Genomic DNA, 18,529 nt, shown 5'->3' on the forward strand with positions numbered 1-18,529 from the left:
TCAGTCTCCAGTGCCAAATTTAAATTTCTAACTTAAAATTATGTTGAAAAGAGATTAGCAGAACTGTAATCTAACATTCAGCTTTCCCTTCTGAAAAAACCACTGCAGACAGTTAAGTACTCTAAATAAGAATCAAATCAATGTTTTAATTTTAAAAAGGATAATTACAATAATATACAATACATAAAGAGAAAAAAATGAGGTTTTTTTGAAGACAGCAAACAAAGTTAAAGTAGATAAAAATTACTCATATTCAATCACCTATGAATGTGTAAAAAGACTAGACACAATCCTGTCCTAACATGGGTCTTGGGCCCATATTGGGAGTATTTGTGTAGGGTTACTTAAAGCATTCTTTCTTCTCCTCCTTGAACAGACAGGTTGCAAAGAGTAGAACACATTTCTATTAGCATTCAGTCATTACTTGGGTAAGTGTTTCTTGTACTGCATGTTCTCTACCAGTGGGTTGTGTCCAACTAATGGTTCTGAAAATTAAGCAAGAATTCAAAGTGCAGGTGCTCCATTTGTCATTCAACACATTCTGTTAATTATAAATAAAGTGACAATTTCATTCATTAAGATTTTCAAACATTTGATTACATTTTCTTGCAGCTATTTTACAGGTTACATTCTTGCTAATAACTGTTTTAATGAAGGATTATGCAATTCGGCTATGAATTTGTCATCTACAGTACACTAAGTTTATGATGTTTAGGATTAAAGTATCAATAAGACAGAATTATCTACAGAATTTTTAAAAAGTCTAATTTTTTTAAAAAGGGGTACCATTAATTGTTTAGGTCAGGATGTTGACAGGTATCAAGAAAAGTTCCTGGCAGTATCCCTGAAGAATGTTTTAAAAAGTATTAAAAAATAACAAGCCTTCTTAAAAAAATTATGTGAAGAGAAACCTACCAGGTAAGCTGCACAGTTTACTTTTCAATCCTAAACAAGTTGACAGCATCCCTTTCTATTACTTTCTTAATCTATTTTTGTACAAGCACAACAGCTGAAGTGCAGACATGGAGTTCCTGTCCATTTTACCCTTAATTTAGTTTGGAGGGAAGCAACTCTGTATGCACAAAAGCTATACTAACAGTGCTATTCTGCCAAGTTTAAAAGAAAATGTTCTACAGGAACTCTGCAGATACACTGCAGCATACTCTATGCTTGCAATATTCTAAGTTATTCAGGTTCCTTCCTTATTCAGAGATTTCAGATCTGTCTGAAAAACATAGACACATAATGTTCATTAAATTAGAACTGAACAATTTTTCACTATTTATCCATGGATAGCAAGACTAACAATACGTATACCAATGACAATGATTTCCCTTCAGACAAGCATTTTAATGATAATTCCCATTAGAGAAAAACAATAATTCAAAATAAAATAGATGTACTGTACATCCCAACATGTTTCCATAAATAATAACTAATAAATTTTGTGAACACCAGGACCTGTGGAGGCTATAATAAATATTTCAAAAACCTAAAAGAATTTTAAAAAACCCCTACTTATCCAGTCCATTTAGCCTGACATAGCAGAGATTTCATAATCGCTTGCTGATATGATGGGTTTTCCCATCATCCGCACATTCTTAGCATTAGTAATCCTTGCCATCATACACACTGGTTTATCAAAGTACCGCACAAGTGCTGGTTCAGTCAACAGGGAAGCCAAAAACTGCTCAAAGGTGATAGCCCAGTCTCTATCAATACTACTACTTCTTGGCAGAGAAGTTGGGTTGCTACTTCGTACCAAAACAGTGTCTTCACTGATGTCTTCACAGTGCAGCTTTTCCTCTTCATGAGAACCTGCGCTCAGGACAGAATATGAAGACATGGAGCTGTCATCTTTAGTATCATCATCAGAAATCAACATGGAAGAACCAGCTCCATTATCCCTAGGAGAAGAATCTTCCAGTTTAACATCCTCCATCTGTGAACTGTCACCACAAATATTCTCCTCTTCATCAAGAAAACCATTTTGAAAATGATCGCGTCGGTCAAGATGGTACTGCTGGCTCCCTTTCTTCTGAATCAGCACATTCTGAATAGTTTTGCTGGTATTCTCAGCCTCTTTTATAGATTGGACACTAAACAGTTTACCAACTTCACCAATCTCTAGAAGCAAACTTGTCACAGCTGCAGTTGCATGATAAAGATCCTGCTCATTTGGGTCTTCACTGAACATGTTATACATGGTCTTACAGAGTTCAATAAATTGCTCCTACATGTAAAAGATAAATATAATGCTTTGTTGATAAGCTGATGTTCATCCTATTCAAATCCAACTCTAAGAAGGGGCTCCCAGATGTTTTTCTTCCAACAGACTGACTAGACAACACCTGTCTAGTTTCAATAATGACATTGTCAAGAGTTCAATACCTCCATAGTGAAAACTTACTTTGTAAGAGATTATTTCTTTATACATACACACACATATGCTTTTGATGAGTACTTGCTTCTAGATAATAATTAACAATAACCAGTGCAATCTTGCAAAGTTGTTTTAAAAAGATTTTTAACTATCTAGCATGCAATCCAATTCAAGCATACTGTTCTTGGGCACATGATAGGTATATAACACTTCCAAGTTCTCAACCTTTCATCTTTAATAAAGATATAAAAGATGTAGAAGAAAAAGGAATAATAAGCCCACTTTTCCCAGTGATAGAATATTTTACCTTTCCAGATAGTTTGCTTTGTTGCATCCCTCCCATTGCTATGGCAATTTGTTTACCCAATTAAAAGTGAAATGTGTAGCTCCAAAATGTCCTAATCTTTAGCTCTATCCACTCATATGAGGCTTCCGGACAGGGCAAAATGAAAAAGTGAAGCTCCACTGATTAGAGGCTGCTCACCTCTAATACAGAGCATGAGAAGAATATCAAGGAAGTCCACTGTCCTACTTCCCCATTTTAATTTGGATATTCTACAACTGGAATTAAAGCTTTTAAAAATCTTTCAAGCTTTTAATCCCATCCCACGGTTAAACTATGTATATGCTTTACTGATATTAAATCCCATCATGCACATTTAGCATCATGCGTATGCTAATTTTGCATTTTTAAAAAGAACACTTACCTGATTTAGTTTAGGTAAGTCCTTTGTATTTTTGGCTTTGGGTTTATTTTCTTGACTCCAGATTTTAAGGCAATTTTTATTTTCTTGAGAATTCTTCTTTCCTATTACAATCAATTATCCAAAACACAGTACTGTTTATCTGATTATGGTCCAAATACATTTCCCCTAATAACCATGATATAAAGTTTATTGTCATTGTATGTAAATACACAGTATACCCATACAACGAAATGCATATAACCAAGCCCAACACACATGACAATCCCCAGACACACCCCCACCCACCAAAAATTCCCCACCCCTAAACCACCCAAGCATCCACACAGTAGACCAAGTTGGTCTGATGTTGGTAAAGATAATAAACAGCATACCTTTTTCTGTTTTCAAACTCACATTAACAAATCCCTCTTCAGCTCCATGTTTGTTCCTTCCTTCTACAGCAACAACTAATAAAAGAATGAATATATAAGCACTTTTTTTTTCAAAATGTGATGGTACAGTAGCCTAATTTACTAATTTATTAAGTAAAACTCAATTCCTGATGACTATGTAAACTTGACCTTCTAGGGTTCCTTATTTGCTATTGTTGTTTACAGCAATGTAATTGATCATTGCATCCTTTTCAATGCTTTTCAATTTCCCAAAGTATTCTAATGCCTGGGGATTTTTCGTGGTCCAAATAATAATCAGACCTCAGCCTGGTTTGCTTTCTCAAGATCAACCAAGGTTGATCTGTGCCAAATGCTGCAAACTAGGAAAGCTTGTATCTGGCAGGTTTTCCAAGACTAAATACTAAATCCATGTTTTAGGGAAGAATTCTAATAAAAAAATCTGAGAAAAGAAAAATCTTTGTGAGAAAGCATCAGCTAGAACTCTACAGTATATCGGAATTAGATACTAAAAGGAAAGAACTGATCTATTGATTGCCATCCCAAAGCCATCACTAGTCTATAACAAACAATGGCTATTGAATTTTACTGTATCAATTGCAGAAGATGGAGCTGCACTTAGTATCTCCTACTATTGAATAGTTATAATTAATATTTCCAGTTTTACGTTCTTCCTCTACCTTAATTAATTAATAACTAGTTCTGTATAAACTGTATTTTCAGCAATTTGGGAAAATACATTAGTAAGGAAGTGTGTTTGTTTTTGTACAATTATATTCGTATTTATGTTTATATACAGTTTTATTAAACATGCTCAATATTTTAAACTTCTTTCAAAGTGACTACATGGAATATTGATCTTGACATGAACATTATTTTAATCTACCATTATCTTCTCAACAAAAGCTCTCGACAAAAGAGCCAGCTTTGTCTAGTAGTTAAGGCACCAGGCTAGAAAGCAGGAGACTGTGAGTTCAAGTTCTGCCTTAGCCATGAAAGCCAGCTGGGTGACCTTGAGCCACTCTCTCTCAGCCCAGCCCACTTCACAGGGTTGTTGTGCAGAAAATAGGAGGAGGAAGGTGTGCTGGATATGTTTGCTGCCTTGAGTTATTTGTAAAAAATAATAAGGTAGGATTCAAATAAATAAATAAATACAAATATATTGATCCAATTTGTGATACTAATCTTTAGATCTATCATGAGCTACAGGTTTAGCAACAAATATTATAAATTTTGTTGGTAAGCCATCTGTTTGTATGTGGAATTCACAAATTTGCTTACTGAATCTGCCATTGTAAAAATCTGATAAGGCAACATTTAAAAGACATCTTATTAAAACTGTTGTTCTCCTCTCCCCAGACAAGCTAGCTATTTTTCCTTTTGAAGATAAGGGAGACTGTACAAAATTATCAATATGTTTAATCAGGAACAAGAAAACTAACACATCTTTCTACCCTGTGTACACTCTGGTGTAATGTCTTCAAAGAAGTACTGAGTTGCTTCAAATGCTGAATCTGGCTCTTCGGGATCAGAAGATGGATCTGTAGAAACAGGGATAAGAAATCATCAACAAATTTCATATTTTACACATGCATCCCCATATCTATCATTTATAGCTGGAATACTACCTAGGTAGTCCTCTGGTTACGATGGCAAGTGGAACCAGAATTTTCATCACCAAATGATACGGTCGTAAAGCATATCATGTGACTGCATCGCTTAGCAATGGCAATCCCTACAGTTCCTCTTACCATCACCTAAAACATGAAAGGTATCATGTTAAACTATCTGGAATTACCCCATGCTTACATACCTGGCAAAACATGCATTTTATAAAGTAGTTTCAGTTTCTCAGTAAGGTCTCCATGACATGCTGCACCTAGAAGAAATTGAGTCACTGTAGTAATCCTAAATATATTCATCAACTGTCATTAATTTAACATAACATAACATATGCTCTTCTGAAACAGTTAGTATCATTGATACTTGCTTCTAGATAGTTGAACCTGTTAGACTTAATACCCCTGTGCAAAATTCCTAGTACAGCTTTTAAGAACCTTTAATCATGGATCTAGAGTAACTAATAACATTAACAATATTTTATCTCACAGTAACAAAGGCCTATCTGTAAACCTTTGATCTTATGGAAAAATAAGATATATTGGATCAACTGGCAGCATATACAGTACTGTAAGCAAGTTCAGCTGATTACATGTCCCTTTAAAATAGTTAAAGAGGCATTGCTATATATACCAACTCAAATATAGATTAATTCTGGGATTTGAGGTCCATTTCAATATTTTCTTGTCTTTAATTGAATTCTGTCTTCAAAAAGAATACATTTTGAGACTGTCTGTACAGATATATTCAGTGCTGACTTTAAATGAATTGTGCAATCAAAGCCAAAACAATAGTTATTGACTCACATACTGTATAGCACCTAATCTCAGAAAGGGGGATGTATTCCTACTAATAGATTACAAATAGGAGGATTTGAAGGATGTTAACTACCTGTAAAAAATGGCAAAAAAAAAAAATCACAGACACATTTTACAATGCAAATCTTCCTCATGAATGATTGCATGCCAGACAATAATTTTATAGTTAATGGTGATAAAAAAAGAGCCAAATGCCATTAGATAAGCAGTTTTGTTCTTACTAAGTCCAGAGACAAATTCCCGGAAATTAATTAAGGAATCGCCGTTTTCATCCAGCAATCGGAACAAGCGTGCAGCTAGAACATCAGAATGAGTTCCACATGCCCAAGGAAAGAGAAGAGTAAACATCCCTTTGAACTGCTCAAAGTCTATGCGGTACTGTTCCAAATAAGGCAAGCTTGGATCATGACGGTCAATAGCATTGCTGGTGCCTCCCCAGTAGCAGCTAGTGAGATGTTCTGCCTGATAGAAAAATAAGGCATGTGAAATTATTATAATCTCTATAATTATTTCAGCAGCACCTTCTTCCATCACAGTTTATGAAGCTTAAAAACATCTTAATATAAAAATGTTTTTCATATTGCCTGGCATTAGAATTGTTATAAGCAAGTTCTAATTACACTATTAATTCACTCAGTGCCACAGTTCTTTGAAGTAAATATAGACACAGAAATAGAATAAAACTCCATCCAGAAATGTTTCTACCTACATATTTCTACCATCACAGGCCTTTCTGTTATTAAGTTCCCAAACTGTTGTTCTCCTATTCATTGACTGGTGTCACTTCATACACCTGGAACAAGGTGTAATCTAGAAGCCCAAGTTACACAGCACTAAAATGTTAGTCTGGAATGGAAAGATCCAAGTTCAAATTCCCATCTGAGTATGGAACTCACTGGATTACTTTGCATCTGTTACTATCCCTTAGCCTAGTTGATCTCACAGGGATGTTACTATGAATATACTCTGAAGGAAAGTTCATTGTACGTTTATTTATTTTATTTATTTAAGAAAATTTATATGGCCACCCAGCTCACTCTCAGTAATCACAGGTGGCTTAAAAAATGTTGCCTAGAAAGCCTAGAGGAATAATAGTTTATACATGTAAACAACAAAATATGTGTTTCTGGTTATAGATTGTATTTATATCTGCCTTTTTAAACAGACAGAGAAAATTGCCATTTGTCTCAGATATATTATTGAGATTTACTATAGTACTTGATTTAAAAGAAAGTTGAATCTCCAAGTCCAGTGAGTATTCTGGATACAATTTAATCTGTAACTTCAAATCTGGTTTTACAGCAAGTGTGCAGCTATGATAATTTTTCAGGGTGAAAACAATTAATTGGGATCCCTGTGTTTTATTGATTATGATCACAAAAAGATTGTCTACATAACAATAAACAGTTACATTTGTTATCCTGATAAGCATTTCACTCATTTTAAAGTGTAATTTAAATACCATATCCTTGTACATTAAAGGGAAATGAAAACGTTCTGCTTTTTAAATTAAACATTTTCTCAGTAGCACATTTTGGTCTCTTTAAATTAGTTTAGAAACTATTAAATTGAGAAGTAGTACTTAGTAAGAAAAAGGAAGTGTGGTATCTGCTATAAATAACATAGATACAAGACAGCTATTTGAAGGTTACCTTGAAAAGGGCATAAAGTTCTTCCAGCTCATCTATTGTAAATGAAGTTTCAGTTACTATGGTTCGTACCTTCAAAATATGAAAAGGAGAAACTTTAAACACATGTACTTATCTTTAATATTTAACTTCAAAGAACAAAACTCCCAAGAACTTACCACATTTCGTTTAGTAGTATCTTCTAGGGTTTGAATGACCTTTAACCTTTGTTTGAATCTCATTTGTTCAATCAAATCTGCTCTAATGGTGCCAAATTTCTAATAGGAAAAAAATTACATTCATTCTTCCTGCAAAATTTAAGATACAAAATACACTAAAAGACAATTTCACTTAGACATTGCCTAAATAAAGTATCTAAGATGTGACTAAAGGTATGACTAAATGTAAAATCAGGGGTTACATCTTCCTTTTTTAAATAGCAAATTAAAATATATATTCTGATGTGCCAGAAAAATAATCATATAAAGAGAAAAGGACAGGAAATTTTAGTGGCAATACTAAGGTCATATATCTAAGACAAAATTAATTAGGCAGAATTTCAATATATTTTAAACATTTCAGTCCTAAAAGCGTTTAGATTCTAGATGCATATCCCAGAGATTACAACTTCATAAATTTGTAGCAGGGACAGAGTGGGGGAGGATAGGTAGGTAGGTAGGTAGGTAGGTAGGTAGGTAGATAGATAGATAGATAGATAGATAGATAGATAGATAGATAGATAAATAGATAGATAGATAGATACATACATACATACATAGATCTTGTCTACTCCTTTTCTTCAGCTAGAAAAGGAGTGGAGCAAGGATACAAGAGGTCAGTATTTCAAGGTCATTCTGTTGCAGGTGCAAAAATCTCTACCAAAAGTACAGATTAGGCAGTGGATCTCTTTAACCCTCTACTATGTCTTCTAAATGAGTGAATAAGAGACCACAAAAAGCCACAAAAATATACACTGCAATATTATTATTATTGCTATTGTTCTTCCATAAGGATAAGATATGGAAGGAGGAAGATACGCAGAGGAGGTTCACAATTCACTTTTTGATGTAAATCTATCACATATTTAAAGCCACTAATGCATAGATTACATATGTACTAAATATAGTTAGAAAATAATTAGAGCCTTATATATGCTCATCTGTGCTATTGTGCCTTTTTAGTATCATGGAAACTCAACTTCCATTGAAATGATCATACATGGATAATCCTCATTGGTGTTGCCCTTCTATTTATGTATCAATTGAGACAAGCCAGTTGTCAGAAAGCCAATTTGGTGTATTGGTTAAGGCACCAGGCTAAAAAGCAGCAAGCTCAAGTCCTGTTTTGTCATGAAAGCCAACTGGGTGACTTTGGACAGTCACTCTCAGTCCAACCCATTAATGGGGTGGTTGTTGTGAGGAAAATAGGTGAAGGAAGATGTGTTGGATATGTTCACCGCCCTGTTATTTGTAAAAATAATAATGATGGGATATAAATAAGTAAATAAATAAAAAAAAAACCCTGCAATCATTTGCAATGCAATCCTATATTCAAGAATGCCTGCTATTAATTTCAACAGTGATTTCATCCAGATAAAGGAATTTAGTATCTGTATACTACTAAAACTCTCCTTTTTGTTTGTCTGTTTGAAATCTTCCATTAACCCAAACAACGCATCGTAATACACAAATTTTTGAATTAAAGTCCCTCAAATCTGCCAACTTAAAAGAATGCATACAAAATCTGGGTACATTATTCCCACATAATTGAAATTTTAAGGATCTTTACAGCAGTTGTATTTTCAAAGCTGTGGCTACTGCAGCATTGGCACAGCTAAGTAATAGTGATTTTTCAACACTCTCTGCCAGCTGCCTACAAAAAAGCAATGGGAAAGCCAACAGGGAACTAGAACTCATTTCAACTACCTCTGCTTTTTCCCTCACCCATGGTCAGTTTGTTTATATCTTCAGGTAAGGAAATACCTCTTAAAGGTTATGGATTGTCTATGTATAATTCAAAAGTAATTCCTGTTCTTTCTGTGTTGAACAGCTTTCCCAACTTCATTTCCATGTGTTGGAAACACAGAATAGGTCTCAGAATTCCTAGCCAGATTAGATAACAACTATGACATTCCAACACATCTTGGAGGACAAAGGATTAGGGAGGAGGGAGTTAGAATCTGACAAATCATTTGCTTGGTGGGTGTATTTTTTCCTACTTATGTTTAATTACCAATATGTTCATGAAATTACCTCATAGGAAGTTCTGATGAGCCTAAATATATCTACTTCAGGATAAGGCCCTATGTCATCACTCAGTAGTGAATGAAGATGAGGAATTGGCGGCAATGTGCTGTCTTTATTGGTCACGCTGTCTAAATACCTACAGGTGGCAAGAAATAATTATATAAACAATGATATACCACATTTTAATTCAAATGTAAAAGTACATGATATTCCACTTCCAATTTCTCATACATTTATTCACACAGGCATACTGCAAAAAGTTGAAAATACATTAGAGTATTTTAAAATGTTTTTCATTTTAAAGGTTTCACAAAAGTCACTATATTTATTCTTGTACCAGTTCTATAAAATGAGCATTATTACTACAGTATTACCTTTATAATACACATTATGGTTGCACCTGAATGAAGTTTGAATGCTATGATGGAAGGAGGTAGTGAAGAGGAGGAGAAAAATGTAAAGCAAGGAAAAATGTAAAGTAAAAAAAATGGGCAAAGTAAGGAAGGTACATGTATACCAATCACACTGTTTTCTTTTGTGGTAAACATTATACACAGTGGAGAAATAGAACAAGTAATTGTAGACTGAAGAATTTAAAATGAACGAACAATAAAAAGTACTACAGTTAATTATAAACCCAACTCTACCTCTTTCCTATTTTCTTCATTAACTTTCTTTCTTATTTCATTTTTACTAATATATTCTTCTTATATAACCAGCCACTTCAGTATACTTTGTATTAGTCAAACACTAGTTCATTTTTGATTCTATTCCTTCCTACATATTACTTAACTATTAACTCATTCCCATCACATGAAGCTTACTTTTCTGTTTCCCTTAATCTATATCACTCTTGCTGCCATTTAACAAAGTAAACAAAAAAAATTTTGGTCAGTCATTTTGCCTATTTTGACAAATGTTCATTCCAAACCACATGATATTTGCTAATATTCTATCAACACTTAAATATCTTAACATTTCTGTATTCATGTCTGCATCTTTAATTAGCCTTTTACCATTAACATACAAGTTGTTCACTCCAACTTGTCACTGTCAATTGCAATTACTTTGGTCGCTGATATATTTATTTTCAAATCAATATTCTAGCTTCACTTATTCTCTCAATTCTTTAAATAAATAATCACATCAATTAGGCTTTTATATTTGTTTTCATTCCTTTGTCATATTTAAATTATATATTCAGAACAAACAGGACTTCTTCTATGCAGTCCCTACTCATCATTCATTCTTGGATTTCCAAAAGACCTAGTTACTTTTATGCAGTCTCTCATCTTCTTCCCATCTATTATGTCATCAAGCAGTGTTCACCAATTTCATTCAGATCTATTATATTTTCCTTCCTCTTCATTTGTAAAACAAATGTGTATCTATTTTTCTTTGTCACTTCATGCTCATTTAATCCTCTTGTATTTCAAATCACAGTCTTCCATATGCCATGGTCAATATGGGCTACAAATACAGGCTTCCATCAACCATCATGGATTTGTTCAACCAAAGCTTTCTCCAACACTTTGTAAAGAGACAGAGAAAGTGCCTTTGTCATATCTAACCACAACATTCCCTGCTAACAATAAGGACAGTAGCAGTTAGTTTGAGCTGATTTGGGCCAGGTTGGTAATAACAGGCCAATTTTATTCTAAGTATGTCTAATCTACACGAAGGGATTTCCCTGCAAGCTAAATATTGTTGCCAGTATTCTATCATTTTGGAAATATATGCAGTGTATTGACACGTACTTGTGGTTTAAGAAACAAAATATCAACAAATGCTTTATTTTTAGACAGTCACATGAAAAGTCAGTGCTGAAGTTTTTAAAACATTTAAATAGCTTTCTGGTTTAAACCATTCCAGAGTGATGCACAGATAGCTGAAACTTGAGACAGTGATAGGTGCCTATGTGATTAAATCTTCTACTAAATACAACAGAAGCCACAATTGTTCAAAAAGCTAAAAAAAAGACATAGTTTACTCATTTGAAGGAGTTCTGCTCTGCATGTATGAAATCCCAGGAATTTTTTCTTCTAAAACCTCTAGCCAAAAGGCTGGGCAAGACTTCTCTTTGGGCATTACTTGCAGCCACTAACGACAATGCCGCACTAAAGGAATTACTTAGCTCTGTAGAAACTGCCTCTTATAATTAAATCAAGTTACAAAAGAATAAAAGAAAACAAACACTCAAATAAAGTGGCTAGCAGAGACTAATTAGTAAGAAAGGACATTAAAAGCCAAAAGGTTCCACTTAAGAGCTAAGAGCTAAACTGTGTTATATGAAAAGCTTCTGGCAATGCAAAATTACTAATTTGAAGGAGGGGGGAAGTGACTCGCTCTGAATGTAATTGAATGGAAGGAAAATCTGCAATTAGAGTACTTACCTTCCCAACACAGTCATAGCTTCACCATCATCTTTACAGTTCAGCAACTTCTCTACATTTGCATCTAGCACAGCTAGTGCTAATTGGAATATCACCTTTATACCCTCATAGAAGAAACAATCTACCACCACTACAGCACTTTCAAAAGGCATTACACTGAGGAAGAGCGTGAGGAACCATGAAAGAGAGATGGTTGAGATGACTCCCAAATCCTGCATGCAGTCATAGAGTTGTGGGATATAATCCCGAGCTAATTCTTCAAACACACCTTGATCCACCAGAGCACCTGTAAGGCATAATCAAGTATTTGTTAAGCGAAACTGGAGTCAACAGAATATGTATTTCACGCCCATCCAAGAAAACAAAAGTAGAAGCATTTTCCAGTTAATGCATGTTGAATTGGACTGAGGTGGTCCACTTACGGTAGGTGTTTTGAATTTCGTCTGCCATCTGCCTCAGTCAACATGACCAATGGGAACAATTCAGAGGTGGGTTTCAGCAGGTTCTGACCAGTTCTGGAGAACCAGTAGCGGAAATTTTGAGTAGTTTGGAGAACCAGTAGTAAAAATTCTGACTGGCCCCACCCCCATCTATTCTCTGCCTCCCAAATCCCAGCTGATCGGGAGGAAATGGGGATTTTATAGTAACCTTCCCCTGCTATGCCCACCAAGTCACGCCCACCAAGCCATGCCACCCCAAGCCACGCCCACAGAACCGGTAGTAAAAAAATGTGAAACCCACTAATGGAACAATTGTGGAAACTATTCTAGCCCAAATCATCTTGTGGACAAGAGGTTGTCTTCCTATAAACTACACTATTTTCTCATTCAGAAAACAGGCCTTTTAAAAAATATGCATTAACTTGCTATCTGATTTGCATAACTGTAAATAAAAAATACTGTTATTATTAATTAATTAATTAATTAATTAATTAATTAATTAATTAATAACTATTTAAATAATTATTTTCCAATTTAAGTAACCAGGCAATCACCACAACTTTAGCAATATCTGCAGTTTATAAAAAACATGGATTTATTTTACACACTAGGAACAAAATACATGTACCTTATATTTGGCTGTGATATGAAATAAGAAAGCAAAAAAATGTAACAGATCACTACGTACTTAACTAGCTCTACTATTATTCCACATCAATGGATTCAAGCATCCAAACCTGCAGCTCAAATTTAACTTTTTGATAGTTTTAAATAATTTCTCAAATATTAGTTCTATTAACATACCAACAACTCTTGTGTTGTAGTAATCTGGCAGCATGCGCTCACATAAAGCCACCAACAGCCAAAATGCTTCCTCTTCCTTTGCATACAAAAGCAGGACTGACGTAACAATATTCATGGCCTAAAAAATAATTAAGACACAGTGTTATCTAATTTGATACATTTTTCGTAACAGATTCTGTCTAGCAACAGACATGAGGAGCAACTTGCTATGACTTAAGATTGCAAAAAAATATTTCCCATGAGACTTAAAACAAAAGAGTCTCCAACATTCATTCTCACAGGAAAATCACGGGAGGGATTCACTCTAATTTTAAAAGGCTAGAGGGGGATGATAAAACATGAATAGAAAAAATATCTTATTGATTTGCTGGTTACCTAATGTCTGCAATCAAACAATCAAGCTCAGAGGGCACCATGGACTCCACAGTTTTTATTTTCTAAGTGCCAGTTGTAAAGCACTCTATTATTCCAATGTTAATCTTTCTAACAGGACAACTTTCAAGTATTGAGGGCCATTCATCTAAACAGGCTGTGGAGAAATGGGATGGTAGTATCAGCAGGCTCCGGTTCAAGGGAACCAGAGTAAAAATTAAATTAAATTTATAAAATATAAAATAAAATAAAATAATAAAGATGGTAACTCACAGAAACTGCCTCCTGGAGACAAAGCATATTCAGTAGTAACAGAATGTTAGGTACTGGTCAGAAAAGAAAATAAGAAAGGAGAGGAGATAATATAGATTTCAAGATCCTTCCAGGAATACATGGCTGACTGGAATCCTGAAAAAGAGCTTCCTCCATTAGACATTAGACTTGTATTGCAAGATACAAGTGATATGCAATGTTGGGGAAAAAGCACTTTCAATTCAGTGTGAACAGCTCTTCCTATCTGCCAGATGCCCTTTAAAGCAGCTGAGTATTTTGGGGGGCTCAAACAATGCCCACATATGTCCAAGAAAATATATGTTAGAGTTAAGGTAGTCTTAACATTTTAAAATGCTCTATGATAGAAATATTTCAGATCTGCTGTTGTGAATAAGGTGACCCACTGGTTGCTCCCCACATTCTTCCAATAGATGTAATTTCTATTTTAAAACATCTGTTTCCTGGATCACAAAACTACCCAGAATTGTTATTATATAACTGATATGTACTGTCTAATCAATCCTATAGCTCAGGGGACTGAAACATGCAGCCCTTTAAGTTATTTTCTGTAGCCTAAAATCATAGTTTGTGAGAGCTAAAGGCCTGCCCAACATGACCAGGGGCACCAGATTAAGGCACAGAAAATTATCCAAGAAATCGAGTAGCCTGGCAGTGTCAGTTTACCAGTTCACCACTGCCCAACCACAGCAAGTGTTAGCAACAACTGGGCTTGGCTGACTGAACCATGCCCTTGGTGCACAAGACCTCTCACAATGAACAATGACCTCTCACAATGAACAATGGCATCGCATGGGAACTCTTGTCTAGTCTTTCACTCTGTAGTGGGGCTGGACCAGGGGTGGGCTGCTGGGGTTCGCAGGGGTTTCAGAGAACCTCTAGCTAAAATTCTGTGCAGTTTGGAGGATCCCCAAATCCCAACTCGTGGCTGGCCCTGCCCATCCCGGTCCTCAAGTGGCCCGTTTTGGATGCAGGTAAGTGCAGGGCACGTGCGGAGGCTTGGGGAGGGTGAAAAACAGGCCTAGCGGAAGTTCGGAAAGGCCAGAAATGGGCCCATTTCTGGCCTCCAGAGGGCCTCCAAAGCCTGGGGAGGCCGTTTTCGCCCTCCCAGAGGCTCGAGTAAAGCCTCCGGAGCCCGGGGAGGGCAAAAATGCCCTCCCTGCTGTGGTGCAAGAGGCCGACTAGGCCATGCCCACCATGTCCATGCCCAGCCAGCAACCAGGCAGAGAACCCCTTGCTATAATTTTTGAAGCCCACCCCTGAGCTGGACTCTCAGGCAAAGGCAGTAGGAAGTGAGGTTTGCTCAGGAATGATTGACTAGGAAGTTGAGGTTCCCTAGGAAGGGAAAGAGGCAGGGTCTGGCATGAGGCGCATGAGCACCTTCCCATGTGATCCTCTTTGCTGAGCAAGTAATGGGATAAACAGGCACAACCAAGCAAAGATTCTCTGATAGGCAAAGGAAAGAAAGAAAGAGGAAAGATTCAGCCAGGCCAGGAGAGAAGAGAATAAGAAAAAGAATTAAGGAAGATCTCTCTACTCAGCAAGAATAGAAAAGGAAAAGGAAAAGGAAAAGAAAAAGAAAAAGAAAAAGAAAAAGAAAAAGAAAAGAGGCTTTGGGCAGCTATAAGCAGGGATGATTTTCTAGATTATATTATCCTATTTATGACCTTGAAAAAAATAGTCAAAATAATACTATTCTGGTTAATGAAAAATGTTACAACTTCAGTAGCAGAAGTGATATGGCCTCTTTGCAGCTTTCACAGATAGATCTGTTTGTAAAACTAATGCATTTACTATATCTAAGTTTAATGGACCACCGTGATAGCAAGGTGTTGTAATGGAAGATTTAGGCATTAGATGAGAATTGTGGAAAGTCAGGTTCTAATTCGCTCTCAGACAAGAAAACTTACTTTCAGCCAGTCATTCTTAGCACAAATCACAACACTAATTGGGGGGAAAAAATAGAAAACAGAAATTGCAACTGAGCAACACTGCAGCTTGTGGAATAATGGGGTATTGACCAAAGATAACTGCATCTTTTAAATTTCCTACAGAATTTTATATCTATCTATTAAAAAGCTTTAGTGCTGTGGCCCTCAAGCTAAAGTACTAATAAAGCTAATGCCACACTTCTGAAGCTTTGAGTTTGAGACACTAGATCTAGATAAAGTGCCAAGTCAGGCAAAGTTTAAATTTTCTGTAACCTCTTCCAGCAAACCTCAATGCAGCCCTTTTCACTGGGGAATTAAATCATTGTTAAACACTTCAATATCATGCGTTTTGTTATCCACAGGGCTCCTTGAAAACTTGCAAAGTAACATATTACAAAAAAGATCCATTATGCAGAGACAACAATGAAGCAATATGCAAAAACTGAATGCATGTTTTTTTCTTTTATCAGTTTTCTCTAAATCCCCCAGCACAGTCTGTTGGGAATAAAAAGTATTTTGGATGTTATATATACTTATACAAAGATGTGTTGCCTTCGTGAAGCCCATCCTCCTGAATCAAAGTCTACTATCAGTGGTATATTTCTTAGCAAAGCTGCAGATGTATGGATTATGAATTTGTATCTAAATTAGCTAGCATGCATCAGTGTTATACAGACAATCTGAATTTTCAAGATCTGTCCTCAGCTAAAAATTCAACTAAACCGGTGTTTCTCAACCTTGACAACTTTAAGACCCACCTTAAAGTTGTCAAGGTTAAAAAGCACTGAACTAAACAATAAAAGCATTAGAATGAGTGAAAGAATCTATTTTATGATACCTGGCAGTATCCTATGTTTGGATTTCTAAATGCATATGCAGTTAGGACTCGCCGCAGAGCCGCAATACCCATCTCATTCTGGAAGGCTGGATGCTCTGGAAGAGAGCGATGCAAATCTCGCTCAATCTCTTCTGTTGCAAGATTGTATTTCCCCATAGATTTCTCCACCAGGTCTTCATAATAGCCAGCATGGGTAACCATTTCATTAATTGCTCCTAGAAATGCAAATGAGTACATTGACAAATATATATATATATAGAGAGAGAGATTATAGATGTAGGCCAAGAATCAAATTAACTGTACAGATCAAGTACTTTTGTTTCCACATGGAAACCACTTCTGAATTTCATGCTTGATGTGGAAAAGAATGGAACTTTGACTTTGGGTTTTATAGATTAGATTGATAGATCTTTATAGAAATGACTTCTTCATATTATTATGGAAAAACAAAAAGCAGTGATAATGATGTTAAATTCTACTGTAACAGAGAGAGTCGGAAGTCAATGCTTCTTTTTCTTTTTTTCCCCCTACCTTCCCTCACTTCTCTTTCCCCTTTCCCTTCCCTCTCACTACTTTTTTATTTACTTTTGCATTTTGCATTTTATAATACTTTATAACTTAATTAAAAATTGTAAAAAAAACCAATTAACTGCACAGATCATTCTCATGCTCAAGAGATCGGCTGACTTTTAGGAATATATAATTCATTATTTGACACACACCCACATTTTAAAGCTGTAACAGAAACACTCTGTATCTTATGAAAGGATGCTAATCATATAAAGTTTTTAAAAAGGTTATATATCCAAAATTCTGGGTGCATCTAAAGTGTTTTTTGGGGGGCCAACTTTATGAAAAGGCAATATTTTAATTAAAATCCTACATTTTGATTAACTATTGCCAGATACTTGGTTTACCAGTGAATTGGCATCTGTTTATTTTCCTAAGATAAGTTTGTTGGGTGACAATATTTATTCCAAATGAACCAAAATATCCCACAAACACACTAAACACACTAATGTGGAAGTGCATATTGTGTACATGTATATGTATATATGAATTCATTTAAAGGTGACAGTGGAGCTCTACTTCAACAGCCAATGTAAACACATATTAAGAGGTGTGCTTTTCTCTTGATAGTCTACAAAGTTTATCCAGAGCCTTAAATTACGCTACTCATTCCATAATTTGGGAAGGGGGGATCTTAACATTTTAAAGTAATTAATTATTTAGATTCTGTATCTCTATTTCTATCTCTATTTATTTCTAAACAAATCTATCACCAAATTATCTCTCTATGGAGATTTTCAGTCATCCAGGTCGTGGTTGTCCCAAAGGTGCTTTTTTCAAGAGCCAACTGGACTTTCTTATTTTTCTTTGAAGACGTTTCGCTTCTTATCCAAGAAGCTTTTGAAGACAGCAAAGTCCACATTTTGGACAGAGAGGACCACTGGTTTGAAAGAGGGGTCAAAGAAGCCATCTATATCAAAATTGAACACCGTTCTCTCAACAGAGGGGGTGGGATACGACATCATCTATCGCCAGTCTACAACACAGTCTTTTCAACAGTTCCAAGAAGGCTCCACACCCATTTGCACCAGTCAGGTGACCTTAATGACACAGATAAACCTCCAGGTGGCCTTAACGTCTCACTAACAGAATGCAAACA

At 35.5% G+C, this 18,529-nt stretch overlaps 1 protein-coding gene across 1 annotated transcript in view; it reads right to left on the reverse strand.

Moving 5' to 3' along the window:
• Positions 1–1,434: 1,434 nt before the first annotated feature.
• TBC1D9 (TBC1 domain family member 9) overlaps positions 1,435–18,529 on the reverse strand; it is a 57,248-nt gene continuing 40,153 nt past the window's right edge. Inside the window, exons 11-22 of the mRNA XM_070949207.1 lie at positions 16,861–17,075; positions 13,429–13,546; positions 12,185–12,470; positions 9,798–9,927; positions 7,725–7,823; positions 7,570–7,638; positions 6,139–6,379; positions 5,293–5,358; positions 4,934–5,020; positions 3,462–3,536; positions 3,091–3,191; positions 1,435–2,233 (exon numbers count right to left, since the gene is read on the reverse strand). Of these exons, the coding sequence (XP_070805308.1) occupies positions 1,532–2,233; positions 3,091–3,191; positions 3,462–3,536; positions 4,934–5,020; positions 5,293–5,358; positions 6,139–6,379; positions 7,570–7,638; positions 7,725–7,823; positions 9,798–9,927; positions 12,185–12,470; positions 13,429–13,546; positions 16,861–17,075 (2,189 nt within the window). The 3' untranslated portion in view covers positions 1,435–1,531. The remainder of the gene's footprint in view (positions 2,234–3,090; positions 3,192–3,461; positions 3,537–4,933; positions 5,021–5,292; positions 5,359–6,138; positions 6,380–7,569; positions 7,639–7,724; positions 7,824–9,797; positions 9,928–12,184; positions 12,471–13,428; positions 13,547–16,860; positions 17,076–18,529) is intronic.

This window comes from Pituophis catenifer, unplaced genomic scaffold, assembly GCF_029215685.1.
Source record: "Pituophis catenifer annectens isolate HBS135680 unplaced genomic scaffold, rPitCat1.0.hap2 SCAF_8, whole genome shotgun sequence".
Taxonomy (NCBI): Eukaryota; Metazoa; Chordata; class Lepidosauria; order Squamata; family Colubridae; genus Pituophis; species Pituophis catenifer.